General features: G+C 50.4%; 1 protein-coding gene and 1 long non-coding RNA gene across 3 annotated transcripts in view; one reads left to right on the top strand and one right to left on the bottom strand.

Annotated features, from left to right (window-relative positions):
- Positions 1-1,375: 1,375 nt before the first annotated feature.
- LOC308073003 lies at positions 1,376-13,226 on the top strand. Its single transcript, XR_013931864.1, has 2 exons — positions 1,376-12,482; positions 12,515-13,226. It is a non-coding gene; the product is annotated as an uncharacterized lncRNA (long non-coding RNA).
- FBXO31 (F-box protein 31) overlaps positions 8,540-22,492 on the bottom strand; it is a 28,338-nt gene continuing 14,385 nt past the window's right edge. For both annotated transcript variants that reach the window (XM_080410677.1, XM_080410678.1), the window contains 7 exons: positions 21,482-21,558; positions 19,953-20,120; positions 19,129-19,203; positions 17,355-17,464; positions 16,456-16,609; positions 15,461-15,825; positions 8,540-14,268 (listed from right to left, as the gene is read on the bottom strand). In XM_080410677.1, the coding sequence (XP_080266803.1) occupies positions 14,046-14,268; positions 15,461-15,825; positions 16,456-16,609; positions 17,355-17,464; positions 19,129-19,203; positions 19,953-20,120; positions 21,482-21,558 (1,172 nt within the window). In that variant the 3' untranslated portion in view covers positions 8,540-14,045. The remainder of the gene's footprint in view (positions 14,269-15,460; positions 15,826-16,455; positions 16,610-17,354; positions 17,465-19,128; positions 19,204-19,952; positions 20,121-21,481; positions 21,559-22,492) is intronic.

Here is a 22,492-nt window from a genome sequence, read left to right as displayed (position 1 = left end):
AAAAAGGAAAAAAAGGCAGCTTTATTTCTCCCTGACATTTAATAACCTTTATTGTCCTCCAAGCGGCAGTTTCCCATTCTGAGAGCTGGCAGCACAGCTGATCTTCCTCCGGGCTGGAAATGCTTTAAAGCCCGGCAGTCACGCCGTCTCCCCACCCTCCACCAACAGCGAGAACCCCCAAAATGGTTCAAAAGGCACAAACCAGAAGGAAACACGGCGGGGAGCAGCAGCCCTGGGTGCTAGGGCCGGGCTGGCCCCTCCGCAGCTCGCCGCAAACCCTGCATCCCTGCTGCCTCCCACCGCTCCCGGCTTCGCCCGCAGCATTTCCCGGGCTGCTCCAGTTATTTTCCAGTCCTGAGCTTGTACAAAAGGTGCCGGGGCTGCAGCAGAGCATCCAGCCCCTTGGATGCGGTAGTTACTAGGCGAGAGGGAGAGCCGCTGACAACTCGCAGGAGGCAAAAGGAGAAATTAATGGTGCTGCAATTCCCACTGCCTCTGTCATTAGGAAAAGAAAATGCATTTGAGCATCCACACTCGAATGCACAGTGTAATTTGTTTCAAGTTTAATATCAGCCACTTCCCGGAGATGGGCTGAAGCTGGGAGAAGTCACTGGTTTTATCAGCCACGCTTCAGGGCGGGTGTAAGGCAAGGGATGGCGCTTGCAGGGTTTTATAAAGGGAAAAACTCATCCAACCCTGCTCAGCACTGGTGCTGCAAGAGGCAACCAGCCGCTAAACCGTTATAGGCATCATCACCCAGAGCTGCTTGCTAATAAAATAGCTAAAATTAGCTCGATATTTAACGTAAGTCTTTTATGGAGGGTATCAGTAAGGTTTTCTCCTACCTCTGCACCACTGAAAGCTGCCTGGCATCCCTGTGCTCCTGCACGGGACGCTGGCGTCACCTCCCCTGAAAGCACAACTTCTGGGGCAGGACAGGAGAGGGGGAAAGGAATCCCAGTTTTACCTGGGATGTAATCCTCTCCTCGAGCCCTGGGCTTTGCACAAGGAGGTTGGGATTTCCCCCAGCCCATGGTGTTTCCTCCTTGAGGCCACTTGTTTGCACAGGCGGCTGCAAACATTCCCTCCTCCCGGCACCAGGAACGGCTGCGCTTGCCCCTCACATGGCTCCAGGGGAGCCCCCCAGCCAGACACCTGCACCCATGACTCCCCAGTTCCACAAAACATCACAAATTAAGGCATCGGATCTGCTCAGCTCATCCCTCCAAAAAAGCTGCAGACCTCTCCTGCACCTTCTGCTTCTGGCTTCTAATCTAAGAGCACAGCCGGGCCACCAGCTGTGTCATGCCATGTAATTCCAGGCAGGTCTCCAGGCGCTGCTGGAATAGAGAAACAGTAAAATACAGACCTGGTGGTCCCACGGCAGCAAAATCACCGGGCTTTTTCTCCAGGCTGGAACAAGGAAGAGATAAAACACGCCTGCTCCAGAGCACAGGCAAACAACTGCTTATCACCACGTTAGCAGCCTCAAGGCTATTACAGGGCTTCAGGAAAAGTATTATTCCTCTCCATTCGTGGTAATGTTTCTATTTTTGGCCCCTCCGTCACATCACACTGCTGCCTTCACCCGCACTGGGCTGGGAAACCAGCCAGCCCCGCAGCCCTGAGGGATCCCTGCAAAGCCCAGCTCCTCCGTGGCTGCCAAACTCACCAGCAAACGGCTAAACTTTTGGTAAAACTGAGAGTTTTTGTTAAAGCTGCAGAATCCTTGCAGTTCATCTTGGTTTGAGGTTTGTTTGGGTTTTTTTGTCCCCTGGGAATGGCTTACTTTCTGGGAGATCTCCCCGGCAGAGACACAAGACATCAACCTGCAGCAGGCACCACGGGGCATGGCCACTGACAGCCGGATTTGCGGAGGGAGTGAAGTCAGGGTGGCTGAAATGCCTCTGCCTGTGGATGCCAAAGGGCATCAGCTGGAGATGGAGATGGAGATGCTTCCAGCCTGGGCTGGCTGCTGCACCCTTGGCCTGCTGCTGGGGAGGCGGCCCTGGAAGAGTGGGCACCAGTTTAAGGATGTTTTGATGCTGGGGGGGGTCCAGCCAGGGCAACCAGAGGGTTTGGGGGTGGCATTGGCATCCCAGGGGGTACTAGCCTGGTTTGGGGGGGGGAGATACCCAAAGGACCGCTGTAGAAGGGCAGAGCCAGACTTTGTTCTGGGCTTTCCAGTGACACTTCAGGGGGTTCGAGGTGGAAAACAGCAGATTCTGTGTCCTTGGGGAGACAGAAAAAGCTGCAGCTGATCTGATCCAGTGCTGGTGACAGCCCTGTGTGGTGGGCAAGAGACCGCCAGGTCCTTCTGCCAACACATCTGTGACGCTCTCCTCCCTGCACCATGTTTTCCTTGGCCAGAGAGAACAGATAACATTCATTTTCTCTCTCCACTGGTTCCACTTCCCAGATCTCATCAGCTCGCCTTGGTTACAGAGCTGCCACCACACCGCTGTAACGCTGAAATCCAAACACTAAATGCATTTGAAAAAGAATATTTTTGATAACTATGTTCTGCAGAACTATGAGATCTGTAATTGAGGGTGAAATTACGTCCAGGGTGCATTTCAGTACTGAAAATAGCATGATAAATTAGCTCAGCTTTTTCCTGGTTGACTCAGCTAATCCTTCAGACGCCGACAGACAGATTTGATCGTATCGTCTCTCCTTGGGCTCAGTTAATACCAAGGCCAAGTTGTGGCAGCTGCAGAAGATATATACAGAGCTGCTGCCTGCAATATATAATCTGCCCTTATTTCTGGATGCACCACAGCTCGGCAGCAGAGCTGAACAGAGGTCGCTCACGCTCCTGTTTTGATTTATGAATATGGATTTCGTTGGTTAAGCCATTAGGAGCGGTGATGAAGCAATTCAGTGTACATCCTGAACCGCAGCTTGCCTCATTTGAAGCCCGCTCCTCAGAACATTCTCCACATCTTCCCCCTGCAATGCCGTTCACGCGGGGAAGATTATATTAAGGCTTTGTCTGTAATGTTGTAATTCCACCTTGCCTCCCCGAGCCTCCTCGGATGTGAAACAACCCAGCCGCAGGCAAGGAAACGGTTGCAAGAGGAGATTGCAGAGGACTCACACCCTTGCCCAGCGGGAGAAGCCAATATCCCACCCAAGAGGCTTAAAGAAACATGTGAAATCTGCCGAGACCCCAGCGAGGACCCTGCTCTGGCTGTGGCGGTGCTGCCCCGATGCCTCCACCCACCCCGGGGGGCTCGGGGATGCTGGGGTGGGGGTACCCATCCCGCTCTGCTCCCCAGGAGCAGCATTCACCCCCCACCCCAGGGCAAAACACTTGGGAGGAGAGCAACCGTCACGGCCACAGCTTGCTGAGCGGCCGAGCATCATTCCCCAGGGAAGCCCAAACCGGTTCCATCCCTCTTCCAAGGCTGCATTCCCCGTTCCCGGGTCAGCACGTCCCAGCCCCGTTCCGCAGAGCTTTGTACCAGCGCGGGGTGAGAAACAGGCTGTGCCTGGGAGGCCTCGCTCTGCAATTAGAGAAAACAAAGAGGGAGAGGGGAATTGTGTGTACGGCGCGGTGAGGGCTGGGGTACAGCCTCCGCTGCCTGGCTCCCAGCTGGCTGCAGGCTCTAAGCCGTATTTTTCCCCATTGCTGCCGTATCTGCTTGTTTTGGAGAGGAAAAGGCTCTCCCCTGCCGGTGATTGCCTCCAGCTGCCCTCGTGTCAGGCGCTGCATGGTAAAGGGCCAATTTGGCACCTTCTCCCTAACGAAGCAGCCCGAGCCAAGATGTGGTCGTGGATGAAACAAACGCATTATCCATGCGGGAGCCACTGGGAAGGGTCCCAGCAAGGGCAGGTTTCCCCTTTACAGCAAGCAAGATGTTCAGAATAGAGCACAAATGCTATCCAAGACCTCTCCTTTCCAGAGTGGCAGAAAATTAAATTTCCACGTTATTTATTTGAGCAGCTCACAGAACTCCTAAACGGAGTGGATCAGTCGCAGCCATCCAGCACATCACTTGCCAGCCATCCCCTCCTCATTTGTTTTTAATTAGCAGCAACATGCAGGAAGCTGAGCCAGGCAGCACTAGCACCGCTGATGCAGTGACAGATAATGGATCTCGCCTCAGCCGGGATTATGGGATGTCAGGCGGTTGGCTGCAAATCACCCCCTTAATATCTGGGAGCAAGGTGGGGATAAATGCACTCGAGCAGGTAACAAGGTCACTGCCAAAAGGACACTTGATCTGTGTCTTGGGTGTTGTGGTGACGAGGGCTGAGGGACACAGGGTCAAACGAGGCTTTGTGGAAAGAGCGGTGACTGCAGGCAGCAGGGAGCCCTGCCCCAGCCCGTGACTAACGAGGGTTCCTGGAGGTCAGGTGAGGGATAAGGACAGAAAGAGCCTCGGGGAGAAGCCGGCCACTGCGAAAATGCTTGGAAGAGAGGTGAGACGCAAAGGCTGGAAGAGAGAGAGGGAGGGGAGTGAACGTCCACATACGTGTAAAGCAGTTGCATCCTTGCTGCTCGGGCAGCACAAAATGTTCACAAGTGACTAAGGTGGGTTTGGGCTGTCCCCCTGGTACCAGAGTGACAGGTGGAGGAAGCTGATGGCAATCAGGTAGCTTAGGACCAGGTGGAGAAAGGTGAGTAAGCAGGAAAGATGCTCCAGCTTGTGCTTCTCCCAGCCTGACCCCAGAGCAGCCCATGAGCCCCTACGGCACCACCAGCCCCTGCAGGAGCATCGTCCCCCCAGCTCTGACCCTGCCTGTGCCGGGGGGTGCTGGAGCCACCAACAGCCTGGCGGTCTTGAGAGCGAGGCAGGACACAAGGTGCCGGAGCAGGAGGCAGGGAAGGAAGTGCGTCAGGGAGGCTAACGAGCTGCTTATTGAATAACTAACTCCGAGGGAGCTGATGGCTGGTGGCTGCATCACCCACCGCTCTCCCTGCCCTGCGCATCAGTGTGTTGTTTCACCTCAAGCTGTGTTCCAGGAGAGGTCAGCGCTTCGGTACCCGGCTCAGCCCTTCCCACTCGTGTTTGGTGGGAGAAAGCACTGTCCCCACACCTCCCTGGGGTGGGCATCGTCCAGGTGTGGCTGCTGGCAAAGCCACACACCGGGGTCCATGGGTCTCCCGCCTAGCCCCCCCCCCATGCACCCCGGCACTGGCACAGTGCGCAGGGCTGCCTCTTGGCAGGTGGCTGCAGACGGAGGGCAGCAGCAGAGCATCCTGGGGGTGCCTGGCTGCCGGGGGTCCTGCCACCCGGTCCCCTGGGGTGCTCAGTCCCCTGGGGTGCCCAGCTCCCATGGGTGCCCCTGAATGTCCCCACCTGAGGCATGGCCCAGGGGTCCTAAGTCCCATAGGTGCCTGGTCCCAAGAGTCTCAGGGTGCTGGGGGTGCCATGTGTGCCTGTATCCGCGGGCGGGGCCGGTCCCACGAGTGGCTGTGCCTGTAGGATGCTGGTCCCACAAATGTCCTTGTCCACGGGGGTACCATGTCTCGTGAGTGTCCGTGGGGTGCCGGTCTCACAAGTGTCCGTGGGGGTCCCGTGCCCCACGAGTGTCCGTGTCCGCGGGGATGCCACGTCCCACGCGTGCCCGTGGGTGCCGGTCCCACGCGTGTCCCTGTCCGGTCTCCGGGCGCCCTCTGGCGGATGTGGCGCGCCACAGCGGGCCCCGGCGGGGGTCACTGCCAAGGTCGGGTTTGAGAGGGACGTTGTGACATTAAAGCCGGGTCCCAGAGCCACGGCCACAGCCTCGGGGAGCCGGGCACGTTAATTACCACCTTCACATGTTAATTACCGCAAGAACACATCAGGGGGGATGGCAGTGTGCACACCAAAGGTCGGCAACTCCAAGGTCCGAAGGAAAGAGCTCAGGCGTCTTTAATTAACTGTGTGGAGCTTGCCACTAATCACCCTTTGGCAGCAGCAGGAGAAGGAAGCAGCCAAGCCCTGCTGGGGCACGGGGTGGGTGAAACCCACCCAAGTGCTCATCTTCCAGCCTGCACGCCCGGGGGAGACACAGGAGGAGAGGGCAGACCCCAGCTCGGGCAGCCCAACGTTCCCCCGTTCCGGTGCCTCCAAAGGCTTGGAAACTGGGAAACACCAGCCCTTGGATCAAGGAGCGAGGGGGGTAAGGCTTCTCCCGGGTTCCCCTGGTCCCTGGACTCAGCAGCAGGACCCCAGCCCCTAAGGCAGCCCTGGGAGGCGTTGTGCGGGGCTGTCACCCTCCAACCCCTCCTGCACCAGGGGGGCAGGTGATGCTCCCCTCACAGCAGGGAAAGAGCCCCGAGTAAGACAGATGGCTGAGAAGCAGAAAACAGTAAAAAAACCCCAACCCTGCCCAGCAGTGCTGAATAAAAGCCTGTGTTCCAGCCCGTTCCCGAAGGAGCGGGGAGATCAGGAGCGAAGCAGAGCGCAAGATGGTGTTTCACACAGCTCAGGGGTGCTGATGCTCTGGATCAGCTGACGCAACATCTGGGCCAAGCTCGCTGTGGCTTGCCAGGCCAGTCAGTCAGCAGGAGGCTCCAGACCTGCCCAGCAGCATGTCTCCCAACAGCCAAAAATAAAAGCATCAGGCAGAAAGGCAGCAGTGTTGCGTGGGAGACGGGGTGGCCAAACTCGATACGGTTCTCACATCCCATCCTCACCCCAGGGTAAGGTCTCCGGCAGCTGCCAGGAGCTGAGCTCCCACAGGGAACAGATTTTCAGGCACATACTTGCAGCATTAAGAACAGAGACCCACCTTCCGTCCTGGCTGGATCCAACAGACCTCTGACTCCGCAATAAGGCAACAAAGCCTTGTGGTTTTCAGAAACAAGCCAAGCAGGAAGAAGCAGCATCACCGCAAACAGCAGCAGTGGCCTCTGGCGGAGCAGACACAGCCCTGAGAGGAGACTAAGACCCAGCTGCAAACAGTCCCCAAGCCAGCGTGGGACATGCCTGTTCACAGCAGCAGTCTTCCCAGAGCAGGAAAATTTACCCTGGCAGAGCCTCTGTTTCTAAACTGACAGCTAAGGGGACAACCCTCTCTCTGCCTGTTCCACAGTTCACAGCCCATAACCGACTGTGACACACGGGACTTTACCCCTTGCAGATGGAAAAAGCGGTTCCTCCATCACCAATGGGGAGGAGGAACGCACCTGCTGAGGACCACCTCTGCCAGGTGGCACCCACCTCCTCACGCCTCGGCCAGGGCAAGGGAGGGGAGCAAGGGGAGCAAGGCTCAGCGCTGCCCCGCTCCGTTCTGGGAGGTGGGAATCTGCCCAGCACCGAACCCTCACACCTCCGAGTTTCTTTGGAAGCAGAGGGAGGGTTGCAAGCCAGCACTTGGGAGGTGCATGTGGCGGGTATTCAGAAATGTTGCCACTTGAGAAACTGCATTTGCGCTCCTCAAAGGCCAAACATATGGTAGGAGTTACTGTGTGCTTAGTAGATGCGTTTCCCTTGCTAAGGCTTCAACGACTGTGATCGTACACAGAACACTTCGCATAAAGGAGTCGTGTCAGATGTGCCTTTAGCACCAGAAAATTAATGCAGAAGATTAGGGGAAGGAATTGGTGGCAAAAAAAAAAACAAAAAAAAAAAACCAAACACACAAAAGGGGAAATGGAAGAGGTCCCACCTCCCCAGAGGACTGCACGGGAGGAGCTGCAACGGCGCGCTCTGCCCTTCATTCACTACCAGCATTACAGCAGAGCCATTGCCAGATGAAAAGTTCATGCCTGAACATTGGTACTTTAGTGCTCCATGGCCGAGGCTTGTTCTCAAAAATAATAATCTGCCAAGAAATGTACTGGCAGCATTGGGTTGCAAAACTTGAAGCACAGCATCCCCTCCGGTAAAGGCAGGGCTGGGGCCGTTTGCACCGACCTGGGGACCACACCACACGTCCCAGCACACGGCCAGGCGCCAGCCCTGCTGCACAGGGATGAACGGCTCCTCGGGGGCAGCTGAGCTCACACCACAAAGCCAAAAGCAGTTCAGATCTGAGGTGGACGTGAATCTGAATGGGGGGGTGTGGTGTGGGGAAACCTGAAAAAAAAAAAAAGGCATTAAAAAATAGAGAACTCCTAGCCTGCTTCCATAAAGGGGGCTTACACCATTGCGCAGCCTCCCCCTCCTCATCCCTCACGTTAGTTTTGTGCCAGCTAATCTCCTTCAGACAAAGCAGAATAATAATAATAAAAAACATAAAAATTCAGGATTGCCACATGCTTCCTTTCAGAAAGGAGAGCTGTGGCCCTCGTCAGGGCTCAGGCCGTTAGTTCTGCCAGCTCCAGCCTGTGCTGAGGGAGGGAGCTGGGCTCCCCAGGCAGGACCTGCTGGGGGTAGATGCAGGGAGAAAGAACAGAAAACAGGGACAAGGAAGAGTTGGGAATTCACAGCATGAGGTGTGTGCCTCGCACCTTCGGGAGATCAGTTTAGTTGCTCACCAAATACCCAAACAAGGGAAAATGAATTTTTATCACAGGCGGAAGACAGGCTGCTGCATGTCAGAAGGGTGGACTCGCCTGCCACTTTCCTTTGGAACAACAACAAGAAGCAGCAAACAGAAGTACGTTCACAAAACTTTCCTTTTTATTATTTGAAACTGGAAAAGGCTCCTTGGGTAACAATGATCAGGTGTAAAAGTAACACACGCATTTTGCTCAGCTTTCTGATACCTGGGATGAAGCAGGCCAAGTGTTGATAAATTATGTCCGGCTTTTATACAGCCTGTTCTTCTCCAACCACAAACAAAATCCCTCAGACAGGGGAGCAGAGTTGTATAAACTACAGGCGAGTTGTTTAAACTACAGTTCTTGTGTTCCACATGGATATTTGTGGCACGAAACCAAGGTGTTTGATGTCAAATGGCATTTTCAAAAGAAAAGCTCACCCTTTTTCCTATGCACTACCCTCTGTATGAGGCAGGGATCTGGTGTTTCACTTTCATTATTAATAAGCCCCACAGGGTCCTTTATAGGGACTTACTTACACTCAGAGCCTACGGGAGATGCCCAGATTAATCTGTCGGTGTCATGTTAAAGTAGCAAGTGCAAAATACACACAGAAACGGGGTACACCTGCTTAAGGGAAGAGTATTAATGAAAAAAGTGCAGATTGCTTCAATTAAGTTAATGAACACAGTCATCTGAGTGCTCTTTTCCTCAAAAATTAAAGAGACTGCAATCCAAACAAAACCCAGAATCATACATTTTAATTCAGCACACACAAAAAAGGTCAGTGGCACTCACAGTTTGGTACCTTATCTTCCACTCCACCGCCTGATCACACATCTCAACTATTTCACTGTCCAACTGGTGAGTGATGCTGCCCGTCTGGCCCACGGCACGGCGGCCAGCACACAATCCTTTGGCAGCTGAACACAACGGAAGATTATTGGCCATGTGAGCAACCAGCTACAAGACAGAGTTAATATATTATCATTTCCTAAACTAGCAAGTCAGGATTATACAGCCCATTCCCACATAACACCCAACACTTCCATTAAGTTCCACTACTTTTAAATTAATAAAGAGTAATAAAAAGTCAACCTTGTTTAAAAGTAAACATTAATCCAGCTGCATTTTGGGTTTTTCCTGGTAGCTTACACCTCCAAGCACGCTTGCACATGTATTTGCTTTCTCCCCAGTACAAGTTTCCCAACATATTTGCCATCCAACCTTTGCTGTCCCATTCCAGAGTACCTGTGGCAGCACTGCACTGTCCACTCCAAAGGGAAGCTGACCGCCAAAGTTACAAGTAATGCCATCCTTTTTCCTCCTCCTCAATAATAATAATTAAAAAAAAAACTGACAAGTCCATGTGGACTGCAGTGAGTCTCCTACAACCACAACGCCTGCTCACAGCACATTTATAGCTATGAAAACAGGCCCAAGGCAAACAAACTGGCTGGGTGAGGATCTTTGATGCTTCTGTTTTCCAGCTGGCCAAACCCGTGTGTTCTGACAACACAGAAAGCATGATGTAGGAGCACAACACGGCCCAGGCACGTAAGCACTGCTTATTGCTCCTGAGCTAGAATTAAGCCCTAGGTCTTGCTGCGGCTACTGGGGCAGTGCTGCTCTGCATCCTAATTGCAAGCGCTTTGTTTATTCCAAAAGGCTTCTGCCAAGACAGTATTCCTACCCCTGACAAGTTGTTTTCCATCTTCCTCAGCTCTTTCCATCCATCTGGGATCAAGAAATAAAGCCAATTGTCCCCAAGATTTTCTACGGAGCGAACAGGAGGAGGCCACGTCAGCACCAGAAATTTATCACCATCTGCAAGGCACCACCACACATTATCCCTGTCAACAGCTCCCAGAAATATCCCAACAAGCTAGACAACCAGGGCTCAGGAAACAAGCAGGGTATGCACCGAGACGTACTGCGCAGGAGGGTGGTACAGCCCATCCCAAACACCAACAAATCCAACAAACCCCGGTACCGTTAGCACCGCTTCCCACAGGTGCCACGAGGGAAGGCAGGATGGGGGATGCTCAGATCCAAACGGCCTGCCGCTAAACCCGGCTGCACTGCTTTTGTTCCCTTTTCCCAAAGCTCTCAGAAACGCAAGCTGCAACTCCTCACCACGTTATTCTGCTTTTCTCCGAGAGCAGAGATGTAGCTGTGCACAAAGGAATCAGCAAAGGCACTGGAGCACCCAGAGCATTTAAGCAAGTCTCTCCAAATTCACTACCTTAACTGCTTTCTTCACCCTAAGACAAATCAGAGGGAATTTCCTTCCGAAATGCCACAAAAGCCTGCCAGGCTTTGAGGAGCAGAAATTAAGGCGGCAGGGAAGGAGCATTAATACGAAATTTGGTATGTGCATTGCCTTTGCTCTAGACAGAGTAAAGCCACAGTGTATCAGCAGTTTTGCCTTTAATCAGGACTAGCACATTGGCCTCAAAACGTCACAATCAGGTACGCTATAAATAAAAGGATGCTACTACAGGGGCAAAGCCGAGCTGTGAAAAGTTCCTGCAGAGCATCAAGCCCCTGCAAAACCCTTCTCTCCAGCCAGCCAAGCAGGTCTTGCCTTCAGAAGGGACACCCTTTACACTGCCACTGAAAAGGTTTGGAAAGGACAAGCTACAAGCAGAAGAACCATCTCCGCCTGGAGAACAGCAGATACGCAACCTGTGCCAACCGCTAACCAACAGGTCCTCGCTCAAGTGACAAAGCAGACCTGTACTCAGCACCGAGCAAAACGCTCCTGCTACCCATGGGTTTGCACCCCCCAGGAGACTCTTGGTATCAAAAGGAATTTAAGCTGTACGTAAAAACTATGAAAAATATTGTATGACACAGCAGTGACACGTACCTACACTGCCTTTACTCAGCCTGCCCAACAGAGCAGGTTACAGGGAGGAGAGTGGCTACAGAGCCAGCATCTGTACTCAGAAGAAAATGGCTCAAGTCAGGCCAAGTGCTTGCAGTCCATTCAATACAGTCTGGATTTTCAATCTTACTTTGAAAACAAAAAGCAAAAACTATTAAGTCATTATGTAAAACCTCAGAACTTTTATTTTTTCGGGTGAGTAGGGACTTTGAAGAAATTGAGGAATCCACACGGTCAGAGCTAGGGATCCAGTGGCAGCTGAAGCAGAGCTGGTTTTAGAGACAAGCAATTCAAGCAGCTGCTCAAGGGGACCTCTCCCATCCGTTTAGGCTGCTAGGGAGAATACACAGCAGCCAACATACCGCCTGCACCAGCCTAACAGCAAGCTCCAAGATAAACTGGCCACCCAGTCTGCAAGGAATACCTAATGTCTTTAGGTATTCCAGAAATCCGCATCATCAAGCTGGAAACCTCTGTCTGCAAGATTAAGCACATTCTCTTCTGCACACAGCTCAGCAGCTGCAGCCAGGGGCCGAGACGCCCGATTTTAGCTTCGGCTCACCTCTCTGCCCACACACCAAGGTTCAGAGAACTGCCCCCCTTCCTCCCTCCCAGCCCTGCCTAACGGGGGAGAGATTCAAGTCAACTCTTCCCTCTGCTGATGCTGACAGCAACACCTCTAACAGGCTGCTCAGAAACAACCTGCTTTTTATAGCTTATTCACTGGAACAGTAATAGCACTTCAGATCCTCACCTCTAACACTGAGGCAGGTTTTCCACTACTGACAAAGCTGTAGGAAACAAAGAAAAAAAGTGCCCTCAATCACCTTCACATTCCCAGGGGTTTGTAAAACTATATCCAAAGAGACGGGAATTAATCCTGTGAGTGACAAGACCTTCTGCTCAAAGTCTCTGCTGGAGACTCAGCTCTCATGCAGCTCGAGGGAACACTCAAGAGCCAGAGGTGGCAAAAAGCCCTTGCGAGAATAAAAGCTGCTTGCAGTCAGCGAAACGAGGCAGCGACTGAAACTTCTCCGCAGAAGGGGCCTGAATCCGCCCAGCACAACACATGTACAGACACATTTACAAACCAAAACCTGCAGATGTAAAGGCAGAGTTTTGTTAGACACTGATCTGGCTGGTGGTGGGAAAAGAAACCTGGAGTTTATCGTGACAGCCAGAGACCAACTGCAACAAAGGAGGTGTTCTGCTTGTAACCAAGAGCTTCCTTACAAACTGCTCTTTTCTCTCCGCACAAGGATCCCTATCACCTCTTCCTACACAGGATTAATAACACAAGCTGATGCAAATGCCGATTTATAGCACAACCCACAGTCTGTAGATAACCACTGGCCAGGATTCTCCTGCACAGAACAGTCTATGGGGAATTTGCTTCTCCTCGTCTGCAGCCCACACTCCCCAGCAGAGCTCAGATCTGCCACACAGAGTGCAGTTATCACGGAAATAAATCAGGCCCAGGAGCTTTCTGTGGAAGCAGCCATTATCTGAGATGAAACAAGTACAACTAGAAAGGGAACAGAAAGGTCCTGTGAGTGGAGCAGCAGCACCCACCTGTCAGCACCAACCCTAAAAGGTGCCAGAACCAACCACAGCGATGTTAGGAGAATCCCTCATTGTTCCTTCAGACTGCGTGGGGCTACCTGATACAAGAATGACAAATAACTGGGGTCACATCAGCACCAGCAACATATGGCACCTTCTGCTGCCCATCACAGACAGGAGTCAGCAGACTGCAGCTGGTTTTCTTTCCTCTCCTTCCTTTACATTTGCAGACCCACTTTAAAAGATCTGAGGTGAATCTTCCCGGTACGGAACCATTTTGAATGCATCAGCTTCTGCAGTTCACACTCATTTCCAGTTCCATACCCAGCTCCTATATGAAAAAAAGAATCATTTTCTCTAGGCTCAGGGAGACACCCAGACCCGGAGCCCAAGGGACAGCACATCCATCAAGCTCCAGAAGCCAGGGCAACACTACATACACTGTCATTTACAGTGGGAATCCTCCCCTTGCTGCCAAGCTGAGGGAATTTCTCAAAAGTAAACCACTCACTCCAATTACTAAGCCAGGGATGCAAGTGTTACACCAGCCTCTCTTGACAACGCTGCACCCAACAGAGAAAGGTTTCTGGAGAGGAGGACATGCTTTGTCACTGCTGATGCAATTTATCATTAAGCAGCCACTCAGCCTGCAGCAGGGGACCGTGCTGATTTCAGGAGGGTAAAGCAAGTCTCCCAGGAGGACAGGTCGGTCTAGAGCGCAGCAAAGGCTTAAATGAGTCCCTTGCCTGAAGAAGAGCTCTTTCCCCAGGAGACTGCTAATGGTCAAAGCAGAGGGCTTGTGTCCATCCAGTCACTTAGATGTTCTTTGATCCAGCTCTGACCTTGAGTTATTTTTGTTCCAATACATTCTTTTTGCAATCAGAAATGTCTGTTTCCTCCTTCTCCAGGATCCCTTCAGCTATACAAAGCTACTTTACAGACTGGGTAACAAGGACTGCTAGGGAGCAGTGTGGAGTGGCAGGGAGGAAAGGGCAGTCATGGATTTTTTTTTTTTTTTAACCGGGATGTGTACATTTGGGGTAAAAAGGCTGTATTAAAAGTGCATGCTTTTATTCAGAGGTACCGAGAGCAAGGACGCCCCATCCCAGCCCTGGCTGGGGAGTGCAGCAGCCTTTGCAACCCCTAGCCCTGTCCATCACAAATCACCCGTCAAGTAGCCAACGACTGAATGTTCTTCAGCATTTCATCAAAAGCCTCACGGGAAGGCGCTTCGGCATTCTGGAAGGAGACTTTGATCCGGCTGTAAAGACTGAATGACTTCAGCTCCAGCCAGATGAATCCAAAGCGATCGTCATCAAAGAGAACAAAAACACCTGGTGTTCGCTCAGGGCTGGTGAAGCCATGGCCAGCAATAAGCCCCGTCCCATAAAAACTGCAAGGAGGGAAGAGCAAAAAAAAAAAGAGTGAGAACAGCCATAATTACCCAGCATTTAATAAAAAAAATAAACACCAAACTACGATCAAGCCCTTGTCCAACACACTGCCAGGAGCTACAGAACAGAGTTTTATACTCAAAAGTCAGTTCTTATCACATAGCACAAAACACTGTTGATACCATTTTGAAAAAAGAAACTCTCCATTGCTTTTGTAGGTTGCTGCTTTAGACTATTCTAATTAGCACCTGCACATCAAGGCTGAATTTTTCAGTAGTTCAGCCCAGGAATCCATGTGAGATTTACTTCTGCAACTCAGGGAGCAACCAGGGCCCAGACACTCCTCACAGAAAAGGAAAGGCATGTTGAGAGGGTGACCAGAGAGTCAAACCTTGTGACAAAACCTAGCGGGAGGGAGAGAAAGAAAAATCTAAACCCCAGAAAAATCTAAATGGAGCTGAGGAGGAGTAAAGGTCAGCCTAACCTCCAAGCAAGCAGCAGGTGGAGCAGGGTTTTATTCAAACACAACTCAGTTGTGTCAGCAGGGGCCTTCTGGGATTAACCAGCTATTGGTAGGTTTTTCCATGAGCACAGATGTTTGGCTGAAGGTCACCTGCCTAAGCCTCAGCTTTTGGGCTCTTTTTCCACACTTCATTTAGTACACTGCTTCACTGACTCCAGGTCCCATTCAGCAAGGCTCTCTGCGTACGTGCACCTATTGCTTAGGGTGCTCAGCACCTTCCAGAGCTAGCCCCAAGGCACCAGCAGGCAGGGAAGGGTGGGAGAGCGCACTGTATTCCCACAGCCAAACACCACAAATGGCACACACAGGAACGGGAAGCAGCTTGAACAGGTCTCCAAACATACAAGCTGGGCAGCTCTGGGAAACAAAACGCACCATTAAAAAAAAAGGCGGGGGTGGAATACAGGATAGGTGCTAGCTTCAGAAGTAACAGGATAAAATCTAGGAAGGAAGCAGGATGGTAGCTGACAGTGTGGTAAGAAAGAGGGGGAGCAAACAAGAGCGTGGGAGAGAGGACAGCAGCAGCAGCAACTCTGAGCACAAGGGGCTGGGAGATCTGCACACAGGTAAAGCACAAGCAAATACAGAACATGCCTCAGGGACTTCCCTGTTCTGTTTCAAAAAGTGACTGGCACGACTAGGCTATTAAACCCACTAGTCCCCGTTACCAAATACGGCAGGTCCGGGGATAGTCTTCATTCCTTGATATGACTCCCATGGGCAGCACGAAGGACTGGGAAGCTGGTGCCTTGTCCTGGGTTGTTCCCTCTGCCCCAGCTGCAGTCTCTTCCCCCTCGGCACCTTCTCCTCCCAGGGGCTTTGCAGCAGGCTGGGAGGCAGCCTGCTGGGAGCGGTCCTCTTCCCCCTGCCGGTGTTCCTTCTCCTGTTCCTCCCGACGCACCTGCTCCTGGACCTCCAGGACGATGCGAGAGAGCTCACTGAAATCATGAAGGTTCTCAACGTCGGGTAGCTGCAGAGGGTGCGCCAGGTCAATTTCCACTGTCTGCTGCCCAGCTGGGATGTTGGGATCTCCCTAGAGACAGGAAGCAACAGCACGGCTACAAAGGCAGGGTGCCAGAGTTCAGACCTGCATCCTCCCCGTGTCCATCATCTGACTCGTACATAGCTCACCCTATACCACAATCACAAAAAAAACCCACCCTGCTTGGACCTTGTTTATTGTTCCCCAAGCTGTTTACATCATCTCTCTGTTTTCCCCCTCCCAGAAAGAGAATTTTAAATCAAAAGCTACAAGTCAGGCTGTACTTGCAAGGGTTTAAGTCAAAGCTGCAACTGCATTTTGTCAGAATCCTTCCCTGCAAAGAGGAAGGAGCTCACTAGCCTGGCTTCAGTGAGGAGCTGCCAACCTCTGGTGCCTGCTCAGATACACGCAGGTGATCTCCAGTGACCTGCTACCAGCTGCTCACAGAAAGCAGCTGGAAGGGAGAGGAAAGGAAGGGGGAGCCAGGTGGCATCATGAGAAACTTTGCAAAGCAGGTTCTAGCTACTCTACATGTGTTAAGATTCACCCGGTGCCACCAATCCCCACAAGGAACAGGGTTCAGGGTGGCAACAGCCGACTACCTCTCAGAGACATCTTCTACGGATCCATGGCATCAGGCATACTGTAATGAGCATCTGAGAGAAAGGAAAATACACTCACGGTGATCTTAGTCCCCTTCGCCTTCCTTCCATGAAAGCTCAACATGACAATCTCCAGCCCATGGCTCCCATATGTTCCTTTGAAGAGACCTGGCTTTATAAGGTCATCAGGGCTGCTAGGAGGGAGGTAGATGCGTCGGTACGTCAAGCAGTTGCTGTGCAAAAACCAACACATTAGAGAGGTTAAGCGAGAATCCCTCAAGATGAGGGATGTGTTTGCAGTCTGCTCCTCCAGGCAGCTTTGGGATGTTGTCACGATTGATACAGGATCTGTGTTTTCAGCAATACCAACAAGCTTAACAGATTTCACTCCAGACCTATGCAAGCACTGCCTCCCTTCACTTCTCTCTACCAGTCCTCATTAGCATACCAGGAGGCTCCTGCAGCAATGTCACAGTAAACCTCCTCATTCCTTGGGATTGCCCGAGAACTGAAGGATGAAGCACATTTAAACATCTGCCACAGTGAGGTGGCTGCTTTAGAAGTCTGGAGTGACAGTTAAAAAAAAACCAAGTTCTCAGGGAGTGTCTGAGTGACTGACTGAGAGACTTTGTGCCTAGCACACTGCAAAGTATATTGCTTACTAATACGGATAATAAGCAGAGAGCTCCTTGGGATCACAGGCATTTGCTCCGTCTTCAAATTAAACAGTTAAATGACTCAAAGCCACCTTACTGTGCCTAGTTATTCTAAAGAACTTGGAACCTTATTATTATGGCTGTCATTACACCTCATCTCTCTGCACAACTGGAAAGTGCTGTGCTTCACCATGCCTTTGCACAGACAGACCATTCCTCTGGCTGTTAAAGCCCACCGCAAGCACCCCATCTTTGGAACAAATGACTAAGTGCTTTTGCAGTTGCAACAGCCTCAATACCTAGAAAGAGCTGGTGCCCTTACTCATATTGGCTGGTGTAGATGAACTTCATCAAGATGAGCTCTTGCATGTGTTCATGGAAGATGTCTTCCAGAGTCCGACCCCACTCTTCCCTTAGCCACGTCCGGAATTCCTGCAACATAAAGAAAAGGGGGAAGATAAAGGCATTTCATTTGCGACACTGATGCACCCCAACATGACTTCACCTTGTCAGCATGAATCTCTGGCAAAGCTACAGAAAGACCATGACTGGATTTGGGAAGAAGACTGTGCTACTACAGAGCTGGCTTGGAAATATGCCTAACACGTAGTGATAATGGTAACTGCCCTATACCTGCCAGACACCACACAATAAACACACTCTCCTTCAAACAAATGACAGGTAGAACCAATATGCCTCCTCAGAATAAAAGCAAAGGCATCACCTGTTTCTGCAAAATAGCTGATCTACTACTTCTTTATGTCGTGACTTACCTTGCAGTAACTCATTTGTGTGCCCATAAGCTGACTCCTGTGCCCTATCCTGGCATGTTAAACATAAAAGCAGAAGCTTTCAAAAGGCGCTAAAGATTTAGGTGGTTAAACCCTGCTGATTTAATACCGATGCATCTAAATCCAAAGGGTGCTTTGAAAACATCTCCTGAAGTACCTCTACACCAGCTCTGACAAGTTAATACCCTCCATGAGTTAGTGTGATAACAGCTTACACTAAGATAGCTGCCTACCAAATGATGTTCCAAACCTGCTTGCTTTATCTTCTAAAGCCAGATCCTCCAATTACCATAATGCCACGCACACTTAACACAGTGCTTTGAAAGTATTAAAGCATTTCTCATCTGCCACAGAACCAGAAAACACTTAACTAAACCTTTCACCCAGCTGTTTCCCATTAGTAGACAGACATTTTAAAGCATTTGTTAGAAGCAACTGAAGTATCAGATTTGTCATGTTTAACCAGCTGGCAGCAAACAGCACTACCTGGAACAGGTATTAGCTGAAGGTCTTCATCCTGACGTTTATACCTGCACCTTAAAACACGCAGTGTGAGTCAGGAATCTGCCTTGCTGGCTACAGCTGACACAGGATAACCAACCAAATAAAATTTTTAATCCCTTGACCAAGACAACAAGCAGTAGAAAGGTGCTTCACTGACAAGCAGGTATTCAAATGCAGCTGGTACTGAATATTAGGCCTGTATCTCAAAGATCTTAATTATTCAGACAGCAATACCACAGAGATCAGTGCCTGGCAAGTGCTGCACAGCATACAATGCATGTTGCTGTCTTTCTTTGGACAGGCCTGCTATCGAACAGGAACGGTGTCACAGCACAGAAAGAAAAAGAGGTGCTGGTGCTCAAAGAGCACCCTGCCACAGAGAACTGCCTAAAACAGCTTTCTGCTCAGCAGGATGGATATTAACAGCCTGCACCCAGACATTCTACGGGTGCAATGTCAAACTGATCCCATATACTGTATCCTTAAACCACACCTCAGCAAGTACAGAAGAGGTTCCCCAAGTTCTTGCAATTATTCAAGTGTGGCCACTTCAAGTGCTGATTCAAGTAACAGACCAGTTCTACTCAAAAAAAACCCCGAAAAAACAGATTGCAGAAAATCAACCAGAGGGTACCCAGCCTGGGTTTTCACCTACGTTCAGATACACAGAAATTACAAGGGAGAAGAGCACATCCCAGACCCCAACGTTAGCTAAGAGCTTAGCTAAGACAGCAATGCTTTATCTTTAGAAAGGGGACATATAAACAGCCTTAATGCAGACACTTGGCAGAGCACTCTTACCTCTTGCCTCCCCCCTGACATCCGATGGTGATCCGTCTGGTTGCATTTGGTGGAGAACTCATCCTTCTTTACAATCTGTAGTTACCATGGAGGAGAATTGAACAGGTTACAGACCTGTTTAGAGATGCCTAGGATGGTGTAACTAAGGCTGCTTAGAGTAAATGCTTTACACAACAAAGGCTACTGAATTTGCTACAACAGAGAAATCATTTAATAATAATTAATTAAATTTAATTTATTAAAAATTAAGATACCCAGTGCATCAGCTACAGAGCAGCTGAATGAAAGCAATAAACCCCCAATGCATTCTAATGAAAGACACCAGTTTTACAGTCTTTCCTTCTGAGCTTCCTTCTTCAAAGAAAAGGAAGCAATCTCTCAGGAAGCTTTTCAAAGCATCCAATGTACTGAACGGATGCTACATCACTTTCTCAATGTCTCACTGTAAAACAGAACACGTCTGTGTGTCTGCTTGGACACATTCACTGGCTGCACAAGGCCATTTCACATATCCTTTCCCTCAGCCTGTACGCGTACTGGTGCTCCCACCCTCCCACTGCGCTCCAGCCCAACAGAAGACGTCCAACAGCCTTGCTGTACTATTGCCAGTGAACAAATTCAGAGCAGGGAACAGCCCACACAACTTGCCAGACACATAATGAGCATACAGCTGGTATCCACACATACAACAAGGTGGTGAAAGCCGTATCACTTAAAATTCTCATACATTTTTTCAATTAATCCATTTCCAGAGCCAATGTGCACGCACGCACATGCACATCACACCTAGGACAGAGGATGCTGAAAGTACTAGAGGAGCTCACCTGGATATGGCCGTTATGAGGTCCCTTATGACCATACATACACTCAACCGTTGCACATTTCCTCTCCATGAGATGAATCCTGAAGAGAGGTTTGAATCTCATCGGATCATCAACATGGGGGTCATGAGGTGGCAAGTACATCCACCCGATGATGAACAAGCCATCAACCTGCAGAGGGATGGGAGACAAAGCACACTACATCAGCCTTGCACACTTTCTGTTGAGTTTGCAGCAAACAACCCTGGGGCCTATTCTGCAACAGGGCAGGAGCTGCAAAACAGCTTGCTGCATTTCCAAAGTGCTTTCCAGCATTTAAACCAGACCATATGCACACACACAGCCCTGGTGAAGAGGAAAAGGGTTTCTTTACAGGGCTTCCTGCACCACTGGAAAACGATCAGGCCTTTATTACCGCAAATGACTTTGTGACAGATACTTGGTGCACAGGATCCAGAGGGAGACTGCACTGAAGAGACCACACAGCTAGTCAAACTGTAATTGGTTTGAGAGCTCATACTGGCAGATACTCGAATAGATGAATTCTGCCTCTCATGATTATCCACGCCTTTTGGACAAGGAATTATTTGGCCCTATTACTCACAGCCAGCACAGGAAGCAACAATCTCCTCTGCTCAGAGGTGAAAGTGCCAACCTTGTTCCTGCACGCCTAACAGAATCCTTCCTTCAAGCCATGCAATTCCAGAGAAAGTGGATTTTCTAAATACAGAGAACCGAGACAAAAGCAGAGCAATGCCACAGAGGCACACTTGTCTTTATAAGGTCACAATATCATGTAAGTATTGGTGCAGTTGGATGCACTCTTATACCAGTTCATGGAACAGAACCCCGCAAAACCCAAAGGCCTCGTGATTTGCTACACTTCAGCCTGTCACCTACTGAACCTTGGAGCAAAGAACAAGGGCTTCATGCAAACGTCTAGCCCAGCTCTCACCCATACGTTGGTCATTAACTACTCTCCCCAGCAGCACAAGAGCTGCCAGACTGCACAGGTCTTGCCCCAGTCGTGCAAAAGTATCACTGCATCTGATACATTATTCTTAAGACAAGGGCTGGTGAAAAGTATGGCAGACTACAGGAAGGAGAAATGCACGAATGCCAGGGCAAAACCCTTTGCCAAACATTCAGCTGCAGGCAAAAATAATGCAGTAAGCGACAGGCCAGTGCTAAAACCTCTGCTGCACTCAATGCACAAGGAATAGACTCCTGTGCCAGCCATTGGAATAATGAGCATTAAAATCTAAATCAAGCCTTTCCCTGAAACTTGTTCATGTTCTCTCTGTGCTCCTCTGGCTGTTTGGAGTACAGCTGAAAAACAAGAGGACTGTCTGGAGAAAGGCGGTGACGATGAAAAGATCCAAGAAGCAAGCTCTGGGTCCCAGTCACTTGCTTGAGGGCTGCCTGTTCAGACTTCTCGGTAGCATGGAGGTGGTAACCAGGCCTAGAAAGCAGTACACGAAAGACTCATCAGTCCTCATCACCGCAGCCCCCAGAATGAGGTACGTACTCACCACCACGTTCAGCAGTCCCCCATAGGGCCCGATGTCCGGCTGCCATAATCCCAGGATGTGTCTGTATCGGTGCAGCACTAGGGAACAGTGAGACACTGAAGTGAGCACATCAAGCTAAGGAATTAGGATTTGGGGAAGGAAAATAAGACTGCTACCAGACTGCACGCAACACCGACCCATACTACCCACAACTGCCTTTCCTAAGGAAAGCTGGTTACATCTGACCACAGCCAGGCAGCTCTCAACTGAGGCCTCCCACAAGCTCGCACAAATTTATGTTGTTCTCTGCAGCCCTGCTTCTGGCCCTGGTGCAGGGGCAGGAGTTAGTTTCCAGGACTTTACACAACCAGATACCTCACCAGGAATTCCCAGAAAACTTTTGTAACACGGTCCCATTAATGCAAATCATATGATATACCCAGAGCTAAAACCAAATAAAGTATCTGCCGTCTCCAGTTACCAAAAATGTACTTGATGCCTCAGACTGCAAAGCAACAGGAAATAAGGGCGGGCAGAAAGGCAGTAAGGAACAGGGAAATAGGAGTATTTTGAAATAATTCCCTGCCTTGTATAGACAAACTTGTCTCCAGAGTCAAGCAGCCTTAAAAACAGCCACTGAGAGAGCACGGGCAAAGCACACAGACCACACCAGCTCAGGAGATCTGGCAATGCTATTAGGTCAGTAACAGCCTTAAGAATTCTCAGTAAGCAGCTGTTGCAGCAGCGCCCAAAAGCTGCTTCAAAGTGCCCCTGAAAGCCTACTGCAGCAGGTGAGGCTTCTCCACTTGCCATCTCAGAGAGAGGTGCACCTTCAGTCCCACCAAAAACGAAGGACAAGTAGGAACATCTTCAGCAAGCAGGAGAAAATGCCTATTACAGAACAATCTCCTCTCAAGGAAAGCTGAGAGATGCTACTTGCCTCCAGTCCTTACAGAGGCAGACATTAAATTTGTCCGTATACTTTCCTGACATGACCAGTAACCTTCACGTGAAGACATTACACACAACCTG

Source organism: Falco punctatus, assembly GCF_963210335.1.
Source record: "Falco punctatus genome assembly, chromosome: 14".
In the NCBI taxonomy this organism is placed as follows: Eukaryota; Metazoa; Chordata; class Aves; order Falconiformes; family Falconidae; genus Falco; species Falco punctatus.
The sequence above is the reverse complement of the archived record's forward strand: the minus strand, read 5'-3'. Positions and strand labels throughout refer to the sequence as shown.